This window comes from Coenobita brevimanus, chromosome 51 (genome assembly GCF_032717465.1).
Source record: "Coenobita brevimanus isolate Jiangsu-jjx chromosome 51, ASM3271746v2, whole genome shotgun sequence".
In the NCBI taxonomy this organism is placed as follows: domain Eukaryota; kingdom Metazoa; phylum Arthropoda; class Malacostraca; order Decapoda; family Coenobitidae; genus Coenobita; species Coenobita brevimanus.
The window spans coordinates 39,147,004-39,171,005 of NC_137004.1; the positions used below are offsets into that span (position 1 = coordinate 39,147,004).

General features: G+C 41.6%; 1 protein-coding gene across 1 annotated transcript in view; it reads left to right on the forward strand.

Moving 5' to 3' along the window:
• Nucleotides 1-5,505, forward strand: part of LOC145400231 (lachesin-like) — a 35,719-nt gene extending 30,214 nt beyond the window's left edge. Inside the window, exons 6-8 of the mRNA XM_080272744.1 lie at nucleotides 4,144-4,278; nucleotides 4,850-5,063; nucleotides 5,309-5,505. Coding sequence (XP_080128870.1) covers nucleotides 4,144-4,278; nucleotides 4,850-5,063; nucleotides 5,309-5,505 — 546 coding nt within the window. The remainder of the gene's footprint in view (nucleotides 1-4,143; nucleotides 4,279-4,849; nucleotides 5,064-5,308) is intronic.
• The last annotated feature ends 18,497 nt before the right edge of the window (nucleotides 5,506-24,002 follow it).

A 24,002-nucleotide genomic window follows, 5' to 3' on the forward strand; every position in this document is an offset into this window, starting at 1 on the left:
TTCATGTATACTTATGTTAGATTTTTTGTTCTGAAATTAGCGTCCTTCTTTACATCCTTTGAATGTTGTTTTACACGCAAGGTCTTTGTATCCGGGGAGAGAGAGAGAGAGAGAGAGCATAATGAAAATCTTTGCTCATTTCTCTGTCAGTGATGTATTACTCCAAACAGGAAGCGCAGTGCAAGAATATACCCTTATTCACCAAAGCATTTCGTCTTTTTATATATATATTTTTTGACTCTCTCTCTCTCTCTCTCTCTCTCTCTCTCTCTCTCTTGTCATTTTTATGCAAGTTATTTTAATTTCCAAACAAAAAACGCAGTCCAAGAAAATAAACTTCTTACTCTTCCCCCTCTCACTGCTCCTCCTCCCTTCCCGTCCTCTCAGCTTCTCTCCTCATCTCTCCCTCCACTTTCTCTCCTCTCTCTTTTTTATCCTCTTCTTCCTATTCCCCCAGTCCTCTGCTAATTAACTCGCGAGACCAAGCCTAAACTAAGCTTCTTTGCTCCGCTTAGTAACTGCACACTTGATGACTTTCCAGCCCCGATCTTGCGGGCTTGGGCTCTCGGTCGGCCTCGGTCTCTGTGTCTCTGTCTATCTATCTGTCTACCTATCTATCTATCTGTCTGTCTGCCTATCTATCTATCTATCTGTCTGTCTCTGTCTGTCTGTCTCTCAACCATGCAATTAGTAAAAATAAAAAGAAAAACACAGAAACTACCAAGTATTAAAACATTAGGCGAGTTATGAGAGTTAAAAAAAAATGCAAGGTAGACAGAGGTAAAACTGATCTAGCCGTCTCGAGAGCACGTGAGGCTTGGGATGCACAATATATGGACCACGTTGTATATTATTCACATTCATTACCTCGACAGGATCAGAGTAGTAAGTGAATGAAAACTCTTGGCAGGACACACTCCCGCCTTGAGGTGCGTTGACCATTCACTGTATGAAATGAAGTATAGCCCATGACTCCGGCTGACAGGTAAAGGGAGGCGTCAAAGTGTAGATGTTTATGCCTGTGAGGTGTAGCCAGGATTCCAGGGGCTTAAATGGTGAGTGAGTGGGAGTGTGACCCATCTTAAAAACTGGGAATACTATTGTGAATTATTTCTCTATCGGATTGTTTTCTTGTTCTCTTGACCCTATCCTAACCCCACCTTGAGTGAGAGGGATGATGATGATGATGATGATGATGATGATGATGATGATGATGATGATGATGGTGGTGGTGGTGGTGGTGGTGGTGGTGATGGTGATGATGATGATATTGATGACGATGATGATGACGATGATGATAATGATGATGATGATGATGATGATGATGATAGCACACATATAGGATTATATCGTATCAGTAAAAAAATTTATGAATGAATGTAACTCAACAAACAGATTTACTGGACAAATACGATATAAAAGTAAAGGAAAGGAACAAGAAAAGACATTAACTAAGACATGATGGGACGGGAAAGTTAGGGCACTGTAAGAAACCTAACAGAATGGAAGTTAGAACGAAATGCAGTTCCTCCTTCTTTTTAATCACTTCTGCCCTCACCTCCTTCATGTCCTACACCGCATACCTTGTTAGCGAAGTTAAGTGAGCAATTATGTCTCATCGTTTGCTGCAAGTGGCTCCATCAGTCCTCCTCCAACCTCTCTCGTCCTTCCTCCAGTCTTCCTCTGTACCTCAAACTGAAACTATAATATTTTCAGTCAACTTGGCCTATAATTACCATCTCTCCATCTTGAATACTGAGCTGTAACAATAGATAAACAAGGGAAACTAGTCACAAAGAAGTGCCATGAATAGGATGTACAGCAGCAGCACTGTCTTTTTCCGCCACTGAGCTACGTGACATAAGGTGCAAAAGGACGAAAATCTAGGCATGGTTGAGATGAAAGAACTACGGTAAAAACAGGACATTAGTTTGGAGTTATGATCGTGCTTTCATCAGTGGCACAAAGACTGGAACAAATGTGTGGATGGAGGAGGGTGATTTCTCGTGTGTTGTGGGGACGGCTCAATGTTAACAGCGTCTACCCTACATTATTCATTCATTTCGTACTCCCACTGCCACAGCCAAGCCCACACTCGCAGACTGAGCCATCCCCGCAAGACATAAGATACAGGGACGTGAGTTTTTAGGGAGATACTATTTTCGGGCTGCCCTGTACTTTCAAGGGGATACCTGAAAGACGAACCTACTCTTCAATATATCAGAATTTACCAACCAATATCAAAACTTTATGATCACAGTAGGTATTATTTTGAAAGCTGGAGCGGGGGCAACACTGTCATAACGTCAAGGATAAACAAAGGGAACATTTACCGCTGAGAACGATAAAGTGTAGTAGTAGTAGTAGTGGTAGTAGTAGTAGTAGTAGTAGTAATAGCAGTAGTAGTAGTAGTAGTAGTAATAGCAGTAGTAGTAGTAGTAGTAGTAGTTGTTGTTGTTGTTGTTGTTGTTGGTGGTGGTGGTGGTGGTGGTGGTGGTGGTGGTGGTGTTGCCCTGCCTTCATCTGGACGTGAACCCAGTGGACCTGCTGGATGAAGTTGCTCTTCTTCCGCAGTCCACCATCTTCCCTTACGGTGACAGGGAAGTGGCTGCAGGGTGTTTATAGAGCCAGGCAATGAAGAGACCCACCTCTGTCCGTGCCACCACATGAAGGCGTCCCTCTCCAGCACCAACGATAAACTACACAAGGGGTAACTCATGATAGGATTTACAGCCTTAATATCGGGCGCGGTGTTTGAGCAAAGGGGGTGCCGTAAAAAATGAGAGGCGGGCGTAAAATTAGTGAACATTATATTAAACTAGAGCCCAGCACCCATTTTTCGTCCCTACCGTTTTCTTTGTGAGGGTACCGATATTCCAGGACGTTTTTCTCTTTGTTTTTTTCTCGGTGCGGCTGTTTATGAGACGATATTGTGGACTTAGGAGACAGGGTTATGAAGGTTAGGAAGTTATGAAGGCGGTTATTATCAACAGACGATTTTATTCAGCTCAGGAGACACTTTTCGAACTGGGGGGGTTAGAAGTAGCGTTCATTAATCTGTTCAACACGAGAGAGATTTCCGACTGTGAGGAAAATCGTGTGGTGGTTGCAGAAATTATGAACTATACCTGTTTTACTCTAACTTAGCCTAAAATTCCCATCTCTCCATCTTGAATACTGAGTTGTAGCAAAAGATTGGTGCTAGATAATGATGCAAATCTTGAAGGAGTTCTGTGGCAAGGATGTAGAGTCGTAGTATTTTCTTATTCTGCCACTGAGCTACGTGGAATAAACTGCAAGAAGACAAAAATATGGTTCAAACTAAAGTAAAGTGACTATAATATGGATTTGCTTATGGGCTTATGATGCCACCTCACCATACCCATACGTCATGCCTTCCATCCCCATTCATATATTACTGATTCTTACCCATTATCCCAGCAGCTCACAACTCATCACACCACTCACCCGTATGTTTACTATCTCTCACCTCGTCTCCCCTCTCTCACCCAAAACTCACACCACACACCTGCCTCACTCACCACACATGCACCTCAACACATCTAACCTTTCCTCATCTCACATTCCCCTTCTTCCTCTTCCTCATCATACCTAACCCATCACTTTAGGTGCCCACGCCTCCTCACCTCGGCAAGGATTATTTTCCCTTCCAGGTTAAGAGAGTACAGAATATGATTTTTTCTCACTTTCCTATGAAATTTCCACGACAGTTTATTTGTGCTGTTTGGGAGTCCTCACTATTTTCTGGCGGCTTTGGCTGGAGGATATAATGTGGAGGGGGGGGGTAAAGCTTGTTGGGGTGGGGTGGGGGGGCCTTCCTACTATCCTATCCCTGTCTTTGACTCACAAAATAGTTACGTTAGTTGAGAGGTATATGAGGGAGGGGGGGGTGAGTTGGGGGAAGGGTAGTCAAATGGTGGGTGACAGAGCGACTTGGAGGCGTTTTGTCTGCGGCCACCCTTTGCGGGATTAGGGCGTCGGGCTATAGATAGATAGATAGATAGTTTTATTCTATAACGAACAGCTTAAGAGAAACAATAGGTCTGTTGTTGTTTGCTTTCCTTTGTACTCCTTTGTATTCCCAGTTTCCATCCATCGCATTTCTCTCGTTCACACCCACAGATCTCCACGGGAACGGGGATCGTGAGCCAGTTCGTCAACCTGAACGTAATCGTACCAGAGGCGTTCATCTTGGGCAACAGCGAGTACCACGTAGAGACCGGCTCGCCAATTAACCTGTACTGCATCATTGAGCAGGTGAGGCCACGGAGGAGGCAAAGGAAATGAGAGAGAGAGAGAGAGAGAAAGTCTCGAAAGGAATGAGAGAGGGAGGGAGAAAGAAAGGGAGAGAAAGGGAGGGAGGTATGGAAAGGAAAGAAAGGGGAAGGATGGATATAATAGAGAGAGGGAAGTATGGAAACTAAAGAGACGGATAGAAGAGAGGGAGAGAGAGGAAGGAGGAACTATAAACGTGGGTAAAAGAGAAGCATATAATCATGTCCTGTTTCTTCCCTCCTAATCCCTCATCTTACCTCACATAGCCTTCTGCCGCTACCGGATTCGCTGTTGAAATGCGACACAGAACGAGAAGGCATCAGGAAGAACAAAATGCAAAAATATAACGTCAAAATAATGAAGGAATTAGTGTAATCTGTATTCTCGTATTATAATCTTCTTTCCTCCTAGTTCCTCATCCCACCGCACTTGGCGCCACCTGAATCGATTTCTGAACTACGATATAAAGCGGAGCGGTGCCAGGAAAAATAAAAGGGAAAGATGAATGATTAAAATTTAGTTAATGTGACTATTTTTATTTTTCTTCTTCTAGTCGCCCATCCCGCCTCACGTCGTATACTGGCGTCACCGTGACCGCCTCCTGAACTACGACACCGAGAGAGGCGGCGTCAGCGTCAACATAGAGCACGGCGCCAAGACCGCCTCCCGTCTCATCATCGACAGCGCCGTCCCTTCAGATTCCGGGAACTACACGTGCGAGGCCCCGAACACGCAGCCCGCAACAGTACACGTCTTTATAACTCACGGTGAGACAGCCAGAAGCTATGCCTTAAACTGATGGCCAACTCACTTTCGTATTTTGACATTCGTGGTCCTTCCTCCTCCTCCGAACAAAACTCGACAGGCTCAAATCTTTACTTTTTTTTTTTTTTCCTTACTGAAGGCCACTTGCCAGGAGCAGCTTTGTACTTCTCAGGTGTAGTTATTAGTGTTCATAATAACCAAAACATACCCTCCTTTACGGTAACTAACACCTTTCTACTCACTCCAGCTGGCCAGAAAACAGCCGCGATTCAAAAGAGGACCTCGGGAAGCGCTGGACTGATGATGGGGTATCGGTGGTGGGGAACTCTTCTACCTCTCTTCACCACCCTGGTCTGGACGGTCTCAATCTCCACCACCACCATCATCCTCTCCAGACCATCCTCCTTAAGACCCATCCACCAGCCCGTACCACCTCGGAGATGATGGGGTGCGCCTTTCTCCTTCCTCTGCACCACGATGTTCCAAGACGAGACCTCCTTTCTGTAGAGGTCGAAGTATTTTCTCTGTCCATCGCGCAGGATGTTTGTTTCATGCATATATAACTCACACACCTCAGCCAATTTATTATCACTGACTACTTTACCATGACGTGCAGCTATCACACTTTTTCAATTGTTATTCACATTCACTCCTTCCCGTGTACAGCTCACCTGTGAATACCTCATCGTCTGCTCATTAGTCCTACTTCATCAACTCTCGGTTTCCTTTCAAAAAAAATATTCTGTAATTAATACTACATCGGTGTCAGAATTGTAAATAAAGCGATAAAAGTGTCTTAATCTTATTTCACTACCTTTTCTTCAGTCATATAGCATCAGTTAATGGTAGTTAAATTTTGTCAATACCTGAACACACACATAAGAGAAAGTGTAGGTGTTGATATTAGTGTCTTTGGTTTTTATCATATATAGTGGGGAAGGAAAACTGCAGCATGTTCTCTGGTTTCATAATAGTGGTAGAGGAAAGGTAAGGGTAGATGGAAGTAGAAAGGGCCGTTCTCGAGGGTGAAGTTAGATAATATTGTGTGATATGTCTGAGAAGGTTCAAGAGAGAGGGATGCCAGAGCGAAGGTGGTGGAGACTGGCGATTGTTATATCTTTCTTACGGAAGGGAAATTTACCTTGAACTATTATTTGTTATTGCAGGAAACAGGAAAGACAAGGACAGTACAGAACCTTCCCGTGCCTCTTGTTCTTCCTACAAATCAAAAGCTGAGTTATGGTGGGAAATCAGTCGTATATTGGTTTGTGAATCCTCGACTTTGTAAGCTGTGACTCCAACAACGACTTTACCCCGAGGACATGTTTCTCATTTCATTCTCTTAGTTTTCAAGTAGTTATTCATTTTGGAGAGAGATATCAGTTTGTAAAGATGTTATTCTAATTGCATCATTACAATTTGTCTCTCCAAATCCTATGAAAACCATCTAGATATAACAAGAATAGAATTATAATACAGTTTACATAGTCGGATTGGGGTTATTAATTTTAGCTGTGAATCTCAAGAAGAAGATATAATATACAGCAGATTTTAGGTGTTAACTCTGCCTTGCTTTATGTATCTCGCAGTAGGATGCCGGCGCCGCTGCTGAAACACTGAATTCATAATGAGGTAATTTGTCTCGAGTCAACACCATCAGTATGCGAGGGGAACGAGGCTCTCAGCAGCTTATCTTTGACCTGGTTATTCATGAGCGTTGCTGTGTCTCTCTCTTTTGGACTCACCACATACAGTTCTTGGTGTGGCAGCAACCAAGTCTAAACCACATAAAAAGGAAAAATTATTGGCGATGTTTGAGGATAGTTGAATGAATGGATGAATGGGTTAAGAAGTTCATTATTCACTCCTTTATTACCCCATCAGGAGTAGGGGTCCGAGGCTAGGCTACCTCATAACATTTAAGACGTAAATGTTAAGTCTCCTGTCCCTAAGTTCCATTATATGAGCAATAAATTCCAATCACCCCACGGATGTACGCCCTTATAGACCTCATACTGTTGGAGTGCCTTAACCCACTAGAGCACCAGGCTTCTATCTGGTTATATGGTTACCACCCAGCGTATTAATGGTTTCCTGGGGTTACGGGAAACCAGTGTGTTTCAGGAAGGTATTTTCGACTCTGACTAAGATGCTGCTGTCTGTTCTGCCTCGCCTGCTTCATCGATTTTACTGCGCTTGAGTGTGCACATTTACTCACAGATAGACAGATTTCGGCCCTAGTGAGAACAAGGAGTCCAGGTTATTTGTCATGGCCATCAAGCTCCCCACGAAATGAACGTTTAAGATGTTGGCATTAGTATATTTGTATTTTTTAAAGAGTTTGTGTGTGTGTGTGTGTGTGTGTGTGTGTGTGTGTGTGTGTGTGTGTGTGTGTGTGTGTGTGTGTGTGTGTGTGTGTGTGTGTGTGTGTGTGTGTGTGTGTGTGTGTGTGTGTGTGTGTGTGTGTGTGTGTGTGTGTGTGTGTGTGTGTGTGTGTGTGTGTGTGTGTGTGTGTAATGCTTTATTGCTCACTTCTGATTTGTTTTATCCCTTCTTCAATGACAGTCACCAGAATTATCGAATAATATTATATAACGATAAAATAATGAGTGAAACTATAATACGACCGACATGAAGGGGGGCGAGAAGACGAAGGGAGAGACCGAGGATGAGATGGAGGGATGGAGTGGAGAGATATATGAGTGAGGAGAGGGAAGTGTGAATTGGAGAATGGGCAGCGTGATGGCATAGGACAGAATGATAAGGAGGCAGTTCGGTTTTGAGCACCTTTTCCTGTATCAAAGCGACTGGCTATACATAGATTTTGTTTGTGAGGTGTTGGGCAGCTATATTAGTGAAACAAAATAAAACACAAACTGAATATAATCGTCTAAATGCAGCGAGGCAAAGGGAAATAATAATAATAATAAAAAAAATAATCTTTCTTGTCATTGTTGCTGCTCCAGGCTTATATAAGAATAACTCGATGTATTCCAGGCTGTAGTTACCATTCTCCTGCAGTCCACCATCATGCTAACAGAAAATAAGGAGGAGATTGAGGGACGTTTGTATAACAGGGAAGCTGCCCCTCCCGACTATCTGGGTACCACCACATGAAGGCGTCCGTCTCCAGCGTCATCGTAGAGAAAGGATTAATCACCAGTAATCCCTTAACAAGCCTACCTCATTAAATCCCTCGCTACTCAGGCATGCATACGACACACAAAACTAGGGAGAGGTAAACAGCGGCGTGGATGTTCATTAGGAGTGGAGCAAACATGTACAGCAGTGTGGTTTGTTGACTAACCGACGGAGAGCGCCCGTCCAAAGACCACAGGATGGTTTTTGTGAAGTTTTTGAGCTTAAAAATAATATTGGAGGCTTCGTAGCACCTTTTACTCCGCTATTTGTTGTGGATTTTTCACCTCATGCACGCACTTTTACAGCACATGCAGTTCCTCAACATAACCTTAACATAATATCCCAAGAGAGCCTGGTTGAAGTGGCCACTTTTTCCAGTCCACTAAGTTCATTTTGAGGTGAGCTTGGGGCCACACACACACACACACACACACACACACACACACACACACACACACACAGTAATAATAATAATAATAATAATAATAATAATAATAATAACAACAACAACAACAACAACAACACTTAAGCCAACACACTTTGTCTCAGTAGCATAAAAGAGGATAAAAAGTTGTCACATGCATAATAAATCGCTGAGTTAAGGGGCCTACGGTTTCCCAAGCAACAAACAACATTCCCTAAGCTGTACATACAATCCTTCATTATAATTTTATTTTGAATTATATGACTATCACCTACATCAAAGCCAAACTAAAGTAAAATTATGATGATGATGATGATGATGATGATGATGATGATGATGATTATTTCAGTGTTTTTTTTTTTTTTAAATTACAGATTTTGGTACCACTGAGAGCGGGCACATCATTTCACTTCTCCCATCAACGAACGATATAATTCACCATACATGTTTTGAACTGGTAAGATTATACACTCAAATATACCTTAACATACACTTTCCTTACCAGTTGTGTTTCCCAAGTTAAATAAATATAATCAAGGAGCAGGAATGATAAATTATAAAGGAGTTCAGATTATTTCATACGAATAAAAAGTTTCATAAATACGGGCCAAAGGTAAAGCCACGGGAGGCGATGTATGTATACCTAATTAACCTGCCTAATTGACGTAAAGGTTAATGAATGGGAGGTACAGTGGGTTAATCTTTACCTGTAGTCTCTTTTAGCCTTACACAAACTTATTAGCATTTTTGCTACAATTACGTGTTTTTATATATTGCTTTTGATGTTTTCTTTCACATTTTCCTCTTCTTCTTCTTCTTCTTCTTCTTCTTCTCTCTCTCTCTCTCTCTCTCTCTCTCTCTCTCTCTCTCTCTCTCTCTCTCTCTCTCTCTCTCTACTAAGCTTTATGAAGACGATTAGTACTGCACGGGTTAGATCCATTTAAAGGTGAATAAAATCGTCCATTGGTAACTTAAAAAAAAAAAAGTCACATAAAAAGCAGGTCATTATCATCATCATCATCATCATCATCGTCATCATCATCATCGTCACCATCATCATCATCATCGTAACCAGAGAAAGAGAGGGAGGGGGGGGAATTTCCTCGTATCTCTGTTACCTGGCACTAAGACTTCACCTTATCTCCAACATTAATTACGCAAGTACAGGTAAAGGTGTCTCGGGTCGCTCATACCTATTTCCACGAACCAATTATTTGAGCTCAATCATATCTATTATTAATCCTTTCAACCCAATGACATATTTATTTCATTCTTACAAAATACGGACGATTTTATTCAGCCCGCGAACTATCTCTCGTGCTGAAGGGGTTAAGGATGGCTGTATCTACCCCTCCTCCCCCCGAGTTCGAAAAAGGTCTCGCAAAAGTTGATGAAATTAGTTTGGAAAAGAGCAAGAATAGTGTAGGTCATTGAGGTGAAGTGGCTAAAAATCCGACTCTTCAATACGATGACGGGATTTCCACTTTGTCTTCCTGGTACCAGACGATTTTTTTCCTTTTTCTTTATTTACTTGTTTATTTATTTATTTATTTATTTATTCTTTTTTTTTTGTAGGAGAGGCACCTAAGAGAGAAATTAAAGAAGGCTCTAGCTAACCCCACCAGCCTCAAAAGTCTCTCTAAAGCTGAATACAACGATCTCGATGTAGCAAAAAAGATAATGACAAAAGAAAAGCAAGAGAAAGAGGAAGAAAGAAAAAAGAGGAAAAAAAAAGAAGAAAAAGAAAAACATGCTCGTACAAATACCATAAAAGTTAAAAAATGTCTTAATACCACCCAATTTCTCATCAGTAAGTAAAGCAAACAAAAAAAAATCTATACCAACCAGCTTCTCTCGAGTAAAAAAATAACAACAATAATAATAATAATAATAATAATAGTAGTAGTAGTGGCTGTGGATGTAAAGTAATGCATGAGGGAAACTGCTGTCCAATTTCTTACTGGATATTAAACTCGTAAAATGTGCTTAGATGTACGAGCAAGCTTTCCTTCAATGAACGTAATGAAAAATTCTGCTCAACACCTTTCACTGAGGTTGGTGCATTTTGGTATATTATTTCTCCTAACTCCACAATATTTCTTTCAAGTGAGGAAATATCAACAAAAAAATCAAATGTTTTCCTTAGGCTGTTTCCTAGTGTTTGATTCATAGAAGCGAAATTTTACCAGTGAGAGGCTTCGCAATGCTCAGTTATATTCTCTGATAGTGGTACATCTAGGAATATAATTTAGGGATTATTGGTGAGAATTATTTAGCAGGTACTTTTCTAGAGCTAATTCCCCTCATTATGTTTATCTGTATGTCTGTCTGTCTGTCTGCCTATCTAAATATCTATGTGTATCTCTCTATATCTATCTTTCCGTTTAATTATCCATCCATCTATTTTTTATCTACCTGTCTTGCTATCTGTCCTTCTATATTTAATTTTCTAATTATCTATCTACCTATTTATCTATCTGTTTATCTATATATCCATGTATCTATTTAGCTGTCTATCTACTTTTCTCCATCTATCTCTCTTCCTATTCACATATCCATTATTCTATCCATCCGTCCTTCACCTGTCAGACCTCACCTGGTTGCATTAATTAAAACTCAAAATCAGAACACGGTACTCATTAGCGGCGCTGATAAACTTACCTTTAATTACCTGGCCTGGCACTGTACCTGGGGGATTACATGAGCGGATTAAGCCCGGAGATTATACCCAGGGATTAACTCAAATGTGTTAATTTATCCACTCATGCTCGGGAAAACTCTAGTACTCAATTCCTATTTTTTTATTTTCTTTTTTTTTTTAATACATTTTTTTTTTTTTTTTTGAGAGAGAGAGAGAGAGAGTTACATAAGCTTGGATATTACTCTCACAATAAATCCTTAAATGGTCAGAACAACATTAGTACTGTACAATTTCCAGCCAACAGTAGACACATTTGTTTACCTGAGAGTGAATTGTAATAGCCTGAGAGTTAGAACGGGTCCCATTAACCCCCTAATTCTCGGGGCAACTCTAGCGCTCTATTTCGGGACATCTCTACACCCTATTTCGCGTAGATCTTGTTTATCCTAGAGTACATCGTAAACAGCAAAGAGTGTTCATACTGCAACAAAAAATTCTTCCATGGTCGAGACAAGTGGAGTGGTTTATTTCATCACTAAACATTTCTTTCATGGTCAGTTATGGTGTTTTATTTACTGTCACTTAAAATTTCTTGCATGGTAGAAAGTATTTTTTTTTTTTTTTTTTATTTACTATCACCAAAAACTTCTTCCATGGTCGAGAAATTTTGGTGTTTTACTATCACCAAAAATGTCTTCCATGGTCGAGAAAGTTCGGTGTGTTTTATTTACTATCACCAAAAATGTCTTCCATGGTCGAGAAAGTTCGGTGTTTTATTTACTATCACCAAAAATTTCTTCCATGGTCGAGAAAGTTCGGTGTTTTATTTATTATCACCAAAAATTTCTTCCACGGGCGAGAAAATTATTGTGTTTTATTCCAGTTAACACCAGGAGGTTTTGTCAGCCGATACTGAGTTACAGAAGCCTGAAGTGGACCAAATACAGACTCACAGCGAAAATAGTGATGATATTAATGCGTTTTCCCGGGGACAGAAAAATGTCGTCATAAGAGATCAGTGTTATGCTTCGGTACATCATACTTTGCAACCGACATAACATTTAAAAAAAAAAACGAAATTATAATAAGTTTTAAGTAATTTCTTGTGCATGATATTATAACCTCCACATTGAAGGAAGACTTAGGTAATATTCCTATGCTTATCTAGTCCCTTAAACCCAAAGCATATATACTATTTCTCTTCCTCTTATAATATTCCCTAAGCATTAATTCTTCTATCCAAAACTTACTGAGCCATTATGTGTTATCCATATACTTCATACTCCTATACTAGAAGGTGTTTCCCTAAGCTTGTGTATTTTGCTCATATCTTTCGTTAGTCCAAAATATTTCCTAATCTTTTTAATTTCCCCAGGCCAAAATTTACTGAGCTGCCCTTTATACAAGAGGAGTTTTTTTTTTAAAGCTTATTTATTTCCTCCAGGCATTTGCATTTTTTTGTCTTCAGCACCTCAAAATGTACAGCCTATTCTTTTACGTTAATTTAGACCAAAATTTGCTGATCTGCTCTTTAATACTCGTATGTTTCCTTTAACTATATAATAAAGGTGATTTTCTTAATAAGCCTGCAAGGATAAAGGACAGGGGAGGGGTGATGGAGTTGGGGGAAAGTGGCAGGGAGGGGTGATAGGGGTTGGGAAAGGGGCAGGGAGGGTGATGGGGGTGGGGTAAAGTGGCAGGGAGGTGATGGGAGTGGGGGAAAGGGGAAGGGAGGGTGATGGGGATGGGGTAAAAGGGAAGGGAGGTGATGGGGGTGGGGAAAGTGGCAGGGAGAGTGATGGGGGTGGGGGGAAAGGGGCAGGGAGGTTGACACTGTAAATTAATCCCCCTCCCGACACCTGGGCTGCCTACATGAATATTCAGCAGGGTGAACTTAGGTAGGCTGAGGAGAGGCTGGCCCTAGTGGCTCTATAACCCGGGTTCCTGCACCAGCCTATGTACAAAGACATGGCTCTATAGTCCAGTCGATGAATTACAAAACGCTCACAAATTATTCTGAAAATCTGGTTGGGTTCCGAAGTTCGTGTCACTGGATTTCAAAAGTTATTGATCACTGACTCGCTGATGAACATAATGAACTGATTATTTATGCTCGTAATTACACAACACGTAAGCTGAAAATAACTGTGATGGAAGAAGAGAATGCACAGGAAAAATACATATCCTACCCAGCCACAAAACTTGTATCGGAGAGCATGATATTTGAGTGGCAGTCATATTTCTTCTAGAGTCACGGTCCAGATTATTCCATCATCCATGTTCTGTATGAAACTTTTTAATATTTGATACCTGGATGACGCAACTGTAATTCTTTCATGCTAACTCGGTCTAGATTTCTATCCTTTTGCAGTTTATTTTATGTAGCTAAAAACCAGAAGAAGACAATGTTAGGGCTCAACTTCCCTTTCACAGCACTTCTTCATGACTAGCACCATATTTCAATGTTACAGTTTAGTGCTACAAGTCAGAATTCAAGGGGTAGAGATGGGAATTTTTAGTCCAAATTAAAGTAAAACCAGAATAAGTGAGGATGATTTTAGTTATGAATTTCACATGATACTTCTCTTCAACTGATATTTCTCGACTCCCATTTTTTAAAACCGCAAACATCGACCAAATATTGCTCACCTGCGATCCAGGATTCTTCGTGTAATGCCTGGGGTTTCCATGAAGCTGAGTAATATCTTATAGTGTTGACCAGAAATAAACATTTTTAGTGTGTGTGTGGGGGGGGATATGTGTGTGTGTGTGTGTGTGTGTGTGTGTGTGTGTGTGTGTGTGTGTGTGTGTGTGTGTGTGTGTGTGTGTGTGTGTGTGTGTGTGTGTGTGTGTGTGTGTGTGTGTGTGTGTGTGTGTGTGTGTGTGTGTGTGTGCTTTTGTGTGAATACTGCAAACGCTTAATCTGATAATAAATTCTCCAATGCACCCTTAACTATCAACAAACTACGCTTTTACCTGCAGATCTACGTTCATCGCATTTTGTTTATCTGGGCACCCAATAATTTATCAATCTCACCAGGTAGCTCCACATGCATCCTCAGTCTGTGTCGGTCCCATTTTTATTTCCTGTCCTACCATTTTGTCTTCGTCTCCCTTTCCTGACGCAGAGTTGACACCTGTAATACCGTCATGCGGGTAAATATGCAGGTAATACGCAGGTAAATCTCCTTATCCTTATTTACGTTCCTGCACATCATCACTGTTACATCCTAGCGAATACAGGTAGACTCCCTGTTTGTATTTATCATTTCTACTTTATTTATACTGTGTCACGCTAGTCATAGGAAGGATGAAAGTAGAGTCTTCCAGGAACCTTCGAAACTGTCAACAACTGTGTGGTGCATCCGACAATATCGAAATTCTGATGCAGTTACCGTCGAAGTTGGAGCACTGTTTCCCTGCAATACAAGCTGCAACCATAGGGCAACCCCATATTGCAGGAACTCACCGTCAAATTATCCTAACCCAGTGCCTGCCGTCCTTTGTAATGGAACTCTAATAGGTACCGTTCCTCTCAAGTTTCTGGCACTCAATGGCAGAAAAAAGCACCAAAAGAAAAAAAAGAACTTAGAATGCAATGGAACTCTAACAGGCATCGTTTTTCTCACTTTTCCGTCTACTCCATGGCAGGAAAGAGCACAAAGAAAGGGCTTAGAGTACTTTCTACGGTACTTCCCTCAGCACCGCCCGCCACTGCCTCACAACCAAGAATTACAGTCGCCAGAACCCAGCCAGGCAGCTCCAAACACACATAGTCCCTGTTTACCCTCTGACGTCTCCCTCCTAAACCTTTATTTCCCCTGCAAGGTGCCTCCTTTATTTTCCCCCTGCAAGATCCCCCTTTCATTTTTGCCCTGTCCTTCCGGAGTAGTGTAGTTTTTATTTTTTTTTATTTCTACTTTTTATTGTGTTTATTTCTTCAGTTATATATTTTTTTCCGACGCTGGGTGTAGGTTAACCCCCCCCCCCTTCCCTGTGGTCCAGCAATCCTACTTTCCATGCCACACACCATTACATGTCACCACTTTGGCACTTATACTTATTTTGCGCGTGTGTGTGTGTGTGTGTGTGTGTGTGTGTGTGTGTGTGTGTGTGTGTGTGTGTGTGTGTGTGTGTGTGTGTGTGTGTGTGCTTTGAAAACGAATTATCCTCCTCTTTCTCCCTTTCAGAGTGAGGGCTTTATTGTGTGAAAAAAAAAAAAAAGCTTTATTTTTTGCCCATCCACACACACACAAAAAAAAATATTTAATTTTTCCTTTGACGCGATTATGGTATTGTGTACGGAAAAATAATTGGGTTTGACACTGCTTACAACATTTTACACGAGAGAGAGAGAGAGAGAGAGAGAGAGAGAGAGTGTGTGTGTGTGTGTGTGTGTGTGTGTGTGTGTGTGTGTGTGTGTGTGTATGGGTGTGTGTGCTTGGAGAGGGGAATTTGGGGAATGGACCTCTCTCTCTCTCTCTCTCTCTCTCTCTCTCTCTCTCTCTGCTAATGCTAATACACTGAACACTGACCTGAACTTTCTGTTCTTGTGGGGCAAGGAGACTCCGTAACACCTCTTCCTTAGCGATTTATTTCCAGCCTAATCTTTAATATCCCCTGGTTTGCTACTTACGTCTTTTCAGTTTCGACAAAGATTCCATGAATAATACAGAAGAATATAATAACGATGCAGAATCAGAAATAAATCGGCGAGAAAGAGGTGTTAAGAAGCTTGTACAAGAATATCGCCCAAAGTGTATATGAAAAAAGAAAATAACAGAAATGAGAGAGAGAGAAAAAAAGTTCTCCTGGAGTCCACTGAGATACCCTTAAGGCTGATCAGACTGGAAAACAAAATCCTGGACTCAGCAGACGATGACCTTCGAGACCAAAAAAAAAAAAAAAAATGGAAAGAAAAAAGAAAAAGAAAAAAGGAAAAAACAAATATGAAAAAAAGAAGACAAGAAAAAAATCAAAGAAAAAAGGAGAAAAGAGAAATAAAATGAAAATAAAGAAGAAAACAGGAAAAGGTAAAAAGAAAAAAGACAGAAAAAAGAAAAAGAAAAACAGAAAAACGAGAAATGAAAAAGAAGAAAAAGAAACAGAAAAAGATAAAAAGCAAAACCAGAGAAAAAATAATCCTTTCACCCAGCATTCCTAGAGCTGGTTCCGCGTAAGACATTGTGCAGAATTTAGGAGATACTTTGAGCTGAGACGAAGAAGCGAAATTTTGATAAGGATGGAGGGGAGAGGAGGATGCTGGGAGAAAGAAAAAACTGGGAGGAGGAGGAGGAAGCGTGGGTAAGATTATTATTGAATATTTAGGTGATAATGGCACTAGAATGAGGAAGATTAATGTAAGTTGTTTTATAATGAGTTAGTTATTAATAGAGTGAAGACTGTCTATCTATCTACCTATATATTTATCCGTCTGCCTGCCTATCGAGTGAAGGAACGGCGCGGAAGGAAGGGGTAGGTGAGTAGGAGGGAAGGATGAAAAAAGTGGGAGGGAAGGACGGAGAAAATGGGAGGGAAGGAAGGAAAAAAGTGGGAGAGAAAGAGGGAAAAAGTGGGAGGGAAGGAAGGAAAAAAGTGGGAGAGAAGGAAGGAAAAAAGTGAGAGGGCAGGAAGGAAGGAAAATATGAGAAATGATGAGAAATGTGAGAAATGAGAAATGGAGTAGCGTGGGAGAAGAGAGAGAGAGAGAGAGAGAGAGAGAGAGAGAGAGAGTGTGTGTGTGTGTGTGTGTGTGTGTGTGTGTGTGTGTGTGTGTGTGTGTGTGTGTGTGTGTGTGTGTGTGTGTGTGTGTGTGTGTGTGTGTGTGTGTGTGTGTGTGTGTGTGTGTGTGAGGGAAGGAAGTAAGAAAAAATACTGAAGTGGATGAAGGAATGGTGAGGGGGGAAGAGAGGTCGATGTGCTAAAACAGTGAGAGAGAGAGAGAGAGAGAGAGAGAGAGAGAGAGAGAGAGAGAGAGAGAGAATGAAAATGTATAGCGCAAAATTGTGAAAGATGGAGAGACAAGGTATGTAGGAGAAAAAAAAAAACTAACAAAACGGAGATATGAATAAATGAATGACGAGGGAAGAAAAGAGGGTCAGTGTGTGTGTGTGTGTGTGTGTGTGTGTGTGTGTGTGTGTGTGTGTGTGTGTGTGTGTGTGTGTGTGTGTGTGTGTGTGTGTGTGTGTGTGTTAAGAGTAGGAAAAAGAAAGATAACTTGGTGTCGGAAAGACGTGAGAGGAAGAGAGGATGGGTGTGTGGGAGGGAAGGAAGGAAAGAAGGAAGCAAGGATGGAAGAAAAGAAGGAAGGAAGGATGGAAGAAAGAAAGGAAGGAAGGATGGAAGGAAAGAAGGAAGAGAGGGTCTGTGTGTCGGAGAGAAGGAAGAAAAATGAGAGATGGTGACAGCAAGAAGGGGAGGGAAGCAACCAGGTAAAAATCTTAAGGAAAAAACTCAAGGAGCGAAAGAGTTAATGAAGTAGTTTTTCCTAAGCTTATTAAACCATCTGGAAATAGCAAGAAAAAAATATATATAAGTTTTCATGTTCCAGTGGTTAACCCATTTATTTCCATTTTTTTCTGTTTGCGTTTATCTTATTACATCCAGAAGATTTTATTAAGCTAAGCGAATGGGTTAGAAACGTACCTCATAAAAATTTGACAGTAACCTTCTATAAAAACACAAATTTCGATCATTCTAAACTACAACATGTGTATAATTAAAAATGAATATTATGAAAAGCGCTACAGTAATGGGATTTTTTTTTCTATGTTGCTATCAGGACAAGAAATTTACTGAGACTGGAAGAACACCCTATTAAAAAAGGATTAATAACTGCTGTTATCTAACTATTCTCCCTAAAAATAAAAACTCCCTCTCCTGGGCTGAATGAAATTGATTGGAGATAGAAATTCGAAAAAAAAAAAAAGCATAGTATTGAGAGGGTTGCAGTTTAATTGAAGTTAGAAGAGCACCCGAACAATGGAATAATTAATGGCTGCTGTATCAAACCCCATTACCTAAAAAACCTAAGCTGAATAAAATCGGCTGGACATGGAAAAATCGAGGGGGGGGAAAGCCATCGAACTGAAGGACTTGGGGTTGACACGAATACTCCCAACTTTCAATGCTGTTAATTTGATAGTGGTGGTTAGTTCTTTATTATACTGCTCTCAGATTGGTGTTCTCAGCCTCCCTCACCTTTCATCTCTTTACTTTGATTACTTTATTTCCTTTTATCCTTGTCCCCGCCAAATTAGTCTAACTTCTTCACTCCGACGACGTATTTTCTGCGGCTTATTATTAGTAGCTTTTTTCTTTTCTGTAATTCATGCTTGGTACAGCAATGAGCAAAAATTTGTTGACACTTCTCTACCGGGTGTGGCCATGCAGGATATTACATGGACGACTCTTATGTGGTAACAGAATGAAGCACAAAGTATGAAGCACAGTATGAAGCACACAATATGAAGCACAGTATGAAGCACACAATATGAAGCACAGTATGAAGCACACAGTATGAAGCACACACTATGAAGCACACAATATGAAGCAAAGTATGAAGCATAAAAAAGAGTGTCGGGAAGGAAGGATATAATCTGTCGTTTGTGGAGGGATGAGAAATGTAAAAGTCAGGACACAGTGCTGACGAAGGATCGATCGGCGGACTTTTGCTCATGGCTGTAACTTCGGACGATTTCCTTCAGCTTAAAATTGCAAATCAATAAATAAATATATAAAGCTGTAAATAGATAAAGTTGTAAATGGACTAATGGAGACACTCTTTAATCCAGCCACTAAAAAATTATGAGCTCCTCTCCACTTTAAGGTGTTGGGTAGGGACACCTTCACGTGGTGGCACTGATATAACGGGGTGGTTCTGCTGCCTGGTTATACAAACGTGCCTCAGTTCACTCCCTATCCACCAAAAGGAGGAAGGTGGACCGCCGTAGAAAGGTAACTTCAGCCTGCAGTCCAGTGTGATCACGAAAAATGGGTCTGGGTTTACAACATCATCATCATCATCATCATCATCATCATCATCATCATCATCATCATCAACAACAACAACAACAGCCCATAATTAGTGGTGCATTAATTAGCGCGATCAAGGGATAATTACAATCATCAACTGACTAGTAACTAATTCCAACATCATTACGGATGTCCACACACAAAAGACCATTTTTTTAGGGAGGTGGGAAGCTGACCAGGTAAAATATTATAACAAATGAGTAGTAGGTTTGGGAGCTGTGTGTAATTGTATTGTTGTTCATGCACGAATATCAGCTTAATAAGTGTAATTTATTGTGCTAATTATGGAACAAAAGGAGATTTGGAGAGTGCAATGTACGCTTATTGCTGATCTAGTTCATCAGTTATTCTTGTGAGTAATGAGTACTTCTTTTCAGTTACTTGTGTACCTCTGACAAGCTCTAAAAAAGTACTGTTACTGGTATGGTTCATGTACTGTTTTGACAAATTTCCTTCCTTTCATCTATCTATATCTATCTGTGTATGTGTGTGTGTGTGTGTGTGTGTGTGTGTGTGTGTGTGTGTGTGTGTGTGTGTGTGTGTGTGTGTGTGTGTGTGTGTGGATGTGAGTATGGATGGATGGATGGGTGGATGGATGGATGGCTGTATACATATTTTCAGATTCACGGTTCGCACTATAAACTAATTAATTAAAAATCCTCAGATGCAGCCAGGTGGAGTTTCCTCCTCGCGTCTGGCGTCCAATTCACTATTAATGACATACCTCTTCCAGTAACTAATTAAATTCTAAAGAAGGTCATAGAAAAAAGGTTAATTAATTCATTTTCCCCCAGCATCTGCCCCGGAGACTCATCACATTGAGACTATCACGCCCCGGTGGGTTGTGGGGTGAGAGGGTGAGAGGGGGAGAGGGAGAAGGGAGAGTGGGGGTGAGAGGGGGAGGGGGGGAGAGGGAGAAGGGAGAGTGGGGGTGAGAGGGTGAGAAGGGAGAGGGGGGCAGAGGTGACAGCTACGAGCAGTATTTTTGTTGTTGCTCGTGGCTCCAGGATCATCTGAACTGAACTCTGTGGACTGCAGGGTGAGGCTTCCATCCACCTGCAGTACATCTTCCTCTACTGAAGGTGAGTGGGAGGAAGATAAAGATCGTTTGTATAACCGGACAGTCGAACAGCCTGGTTATATCGGTGCCACCACTTGAAGGCCTCCATCTCAACCACATTCAAAATTCTCAACCCCTTCAGTACGCGGACGTCTTTAGGGCTTTATTATTTTTACTAACAGATTATTTTTATTCATATTTTTAAAGACCTATTGTGCTGAAAAGGTTAATAAAGGCGACTGTACCCCTTCCAGTTCAAAATGTCTCTCTCGCTTTGAATTGAATCGGAGAGAGAGAATAGACTCGAGTGAACATCATCAGACTGAAGGACTGAATAACATAGGAGGCTTTTGAGATATTGTAGTTTCGTTTTCACCTGACAGAACTGGATCACTTGAATATTAAGCCATAGTTGCACGGAAAAAATAGTCTCCTTGGTTACTAGTCAAATCTACCCTCCAGTCTTACTACCCTTGGACATCAAATGAGGTGAAAGGGGTTGGTGATCTTCATTAGGTTGGAAAAAAAAAGTGCTTTATGGTGAATGACAAGGATACCGCCCCCAAAGATCCCTCCTGATTACTCCACACAACCGTCACTTTAGACATCCAGGTCCTTATTTCTCCTCTATGGAACTGACTGGGAGACACAGATCCTACCCAAAGATCCTTCCTTTTTTTACGTGTGTGTGTGTGTGTGTGTGTGTGTGTGTGTGTGTGTGTGTGTGTGTGTGTGTGTGTGAGTCTCCAATAACTTATAGAAAAAATTGCCTATTGAAATTCCGTTGCAACCTTTAGAATTAATATTCCATTTTCACCCAAAATATTGAATCGAAAAAGTTGTAATATTTCGGAACACATCACCCACATGGAGGGGGGTCCATATAACGCCTCTTTTCCACTCTGCCTGGTGATTTTTCTTGTGTTGTGGGGACGGCTTAGAGTTATTAACGTCCACAATGCATCTTTCACTCATTCCTTACTCCCACTGCCACACCCACGCCCACACCAGTAGACCTAGCCATCTCCGCAACACACAAGCTGTCAGGTGAGTTTCCAGTGCAGCGCTATTCATGGGCTACCCTGCATAATAATGAGGACCCACTGATTCACGAAAAAAATAAAGGAAGGGATACTCAGAAAATTACCAGTCACTAACGTGGATGTGACACGTGATGTGACCACTAAAAACTTGACCTCTTCTCTCTCTCTCTCTCTCTCTCTCTCTCTCTCTCTCTCTCTCTCTCTCTCTCTCTCTCTCTCTCTCTCTTTTGATTCAGCTTCCTATTGGTAGTCAGACACATTCATGAAAGCTAATCTCCATCGTCGGTCATTCGCCTCACTAAATCGTTCCTCTTGCACTGCTATGACCTAGATCCATTTTTGCCCCCCGCCTCTCTCTCTCTCTCTCTCTCTCTCTGAACCGCACCACCTGCGCCGGTCAATCCATCAGCCGCAGCCCACTGAGGTTTCGTGTCCTGCTGAGGTCTCGCCATGACGCTAACCAATTTATCACATTAACCTCGACGCCATGAATTTACCCTGCCGTTGGGGGGCTGGGATTTCTAACACCTTTGCCCAGTTTCTTCTTCTGTCTATCTGTCTATCTATCTATCTATCTATCCGTCTATCTATTTATTGCCAGACGCCTTAATCCCGTAAGGGGTGACCACAGACAAATCACCTCCAAGTCACCCCGTCCTCTGCCAGTTGCTTGCCCTCCCACCTACTCACACCACCTCTGTGATACCTCTCAACTCCTTCCATCCACATTATCCTTAGTCTCCCCCTCCTCCTCCTCCTCTCGCCCTCTGCCTCACTCATATACACTCTTCTAGTCAGTCTCTCTTGACCTGGGAAAGTCAGCGTCTGTGGGTATTTTACGCAAAGACTCTGTAGAAAGGTGTGCACTAGGAAAACAAAGGCCTTGGTGTGGTGTGGTGTGGTGCGGTGTAGTGTGGCGTGGATGAGTTATTTTCTGTGGTATAATATGAGAGGATGGAATGGTATGGTGTGGAATGGTGCTTTTGTGTGGTGTGGTGTGCTATGGGGTGGAATGTGGATAGATGATTTTCTGTGGTCAATTGTGAGAGAGTGGAATGGTGTGATGTGGTGTGGTGTAGTGTAGTGTAGTGTAGTGTAGTGTAATGTAGTGTAGTGTAGTGTAGTGTAGTGTAGTGTAGTGTAGTGAGGGGTAATGTGGTGTGGTGATGTGTGGTGGGGTGTGGTGTGGAAGGGTGATTTTATGTGGTGTGGTGTGGTGTGGTGAGGGGTAATGTGGTATGGTATGGCGTGGATTCACTAAAGCCGCTTTAATCTAGGGACGTACAGCACCTTGCGTTCAAAAATCGTTAATGAGAGACAGACGGACAGAAATCCCCCATTTTAAAAAGATATAAGGAAAGTACAAGAGAAAATACAGGTGTAATACGTAAAATAATTCGCAAAGGAACAGGTGTTAAGAAGTCTTCCATGCCAACGAGAATACGACTTATACAGAATTTAACAGAGGCATGATATTGAAAGAAACATTGTGAATATACAAGGAGGTACGTAAATAGCTCTCCTCTAGATCACCAGATGGTATTTTTTTTCCTTGTGGGGACGGCTCAGTCTGCTGGTGTGGGCTTTAGTGTGGTGGAGGGAGTAGGGTTAAAATAAGTGATGAATGATAGACGCTGATAACGATGTGTGAGCCCATCCCGTAACACACGAAATCTGACCGGCTGAGTGAAAGAGAGGCGCTATATGTGGACGATACTGTTCATACAATGTGCTGATAGTTTCTTAGACCATTGAGAATACTCCTCCTATTCCATACTGCTAACAAGTGAGAGTAACAACAAAAGTATGAATGTTAGGAGAAGTACTCTGAGATGGTTTGGCTATGTGAAGAGAACGGAAAATGAGAGAATGACTTGGAGAATGCATGTGAGTGAGGAGTAGATATTATGAGGAGTGGGGGGAATGAGGATGAGCTGGAGGGACTGGGTGGAGAGGTGAATGAGTGATGGTGGTGTGAGGTGAAGGGGGATATGGGAGTGAGAGACGGAGGATGAGATGGAGAGACACATGAGTGAAGGATGTGTGTTGGCGGGAAAGCAGATTAATGGCGAGAGACAGGATGACATGGGGGAGATTTGCTCGTGATCACCCTTACGGGATTAAAGCGTTTGGTTATATACGGCAAGACAGACTACGAGATAACCTGTGCCAAGGAAAGTGCATCTCAAACTCTGTACTACTGGCACATAAGAGTAACAACAATCTACGTATCTATCTGTAGCCAGACGCCATAATCCCGTAAGGAGCGGTCTTTTGAATTTGAGTTAGTTGTTTTACAGGGAGGGGCACTAACCCTCAGCCAACCCACTTGCTGGCACGTAGGGAACACGTATGGGTTAGTATATTGTTACCATCCAGCGTTGTAAACAACTTCCTGGCATACAGGAAACCATTAGGCATGTCACTGAATGTAAAGTCACCTGAAAAAGAGAGAGGAGTAACAAAAAGTGACATGAAAGATGGGAGAAATAGAAGGAGGGGACGGCGGACACAGAAAAAGATTGATGAAGGTGAAGGAAGAAGTAGGCAGCACTACATCAAGTGAGTGGATGATCGTCGCCACCACCTACCATGAAG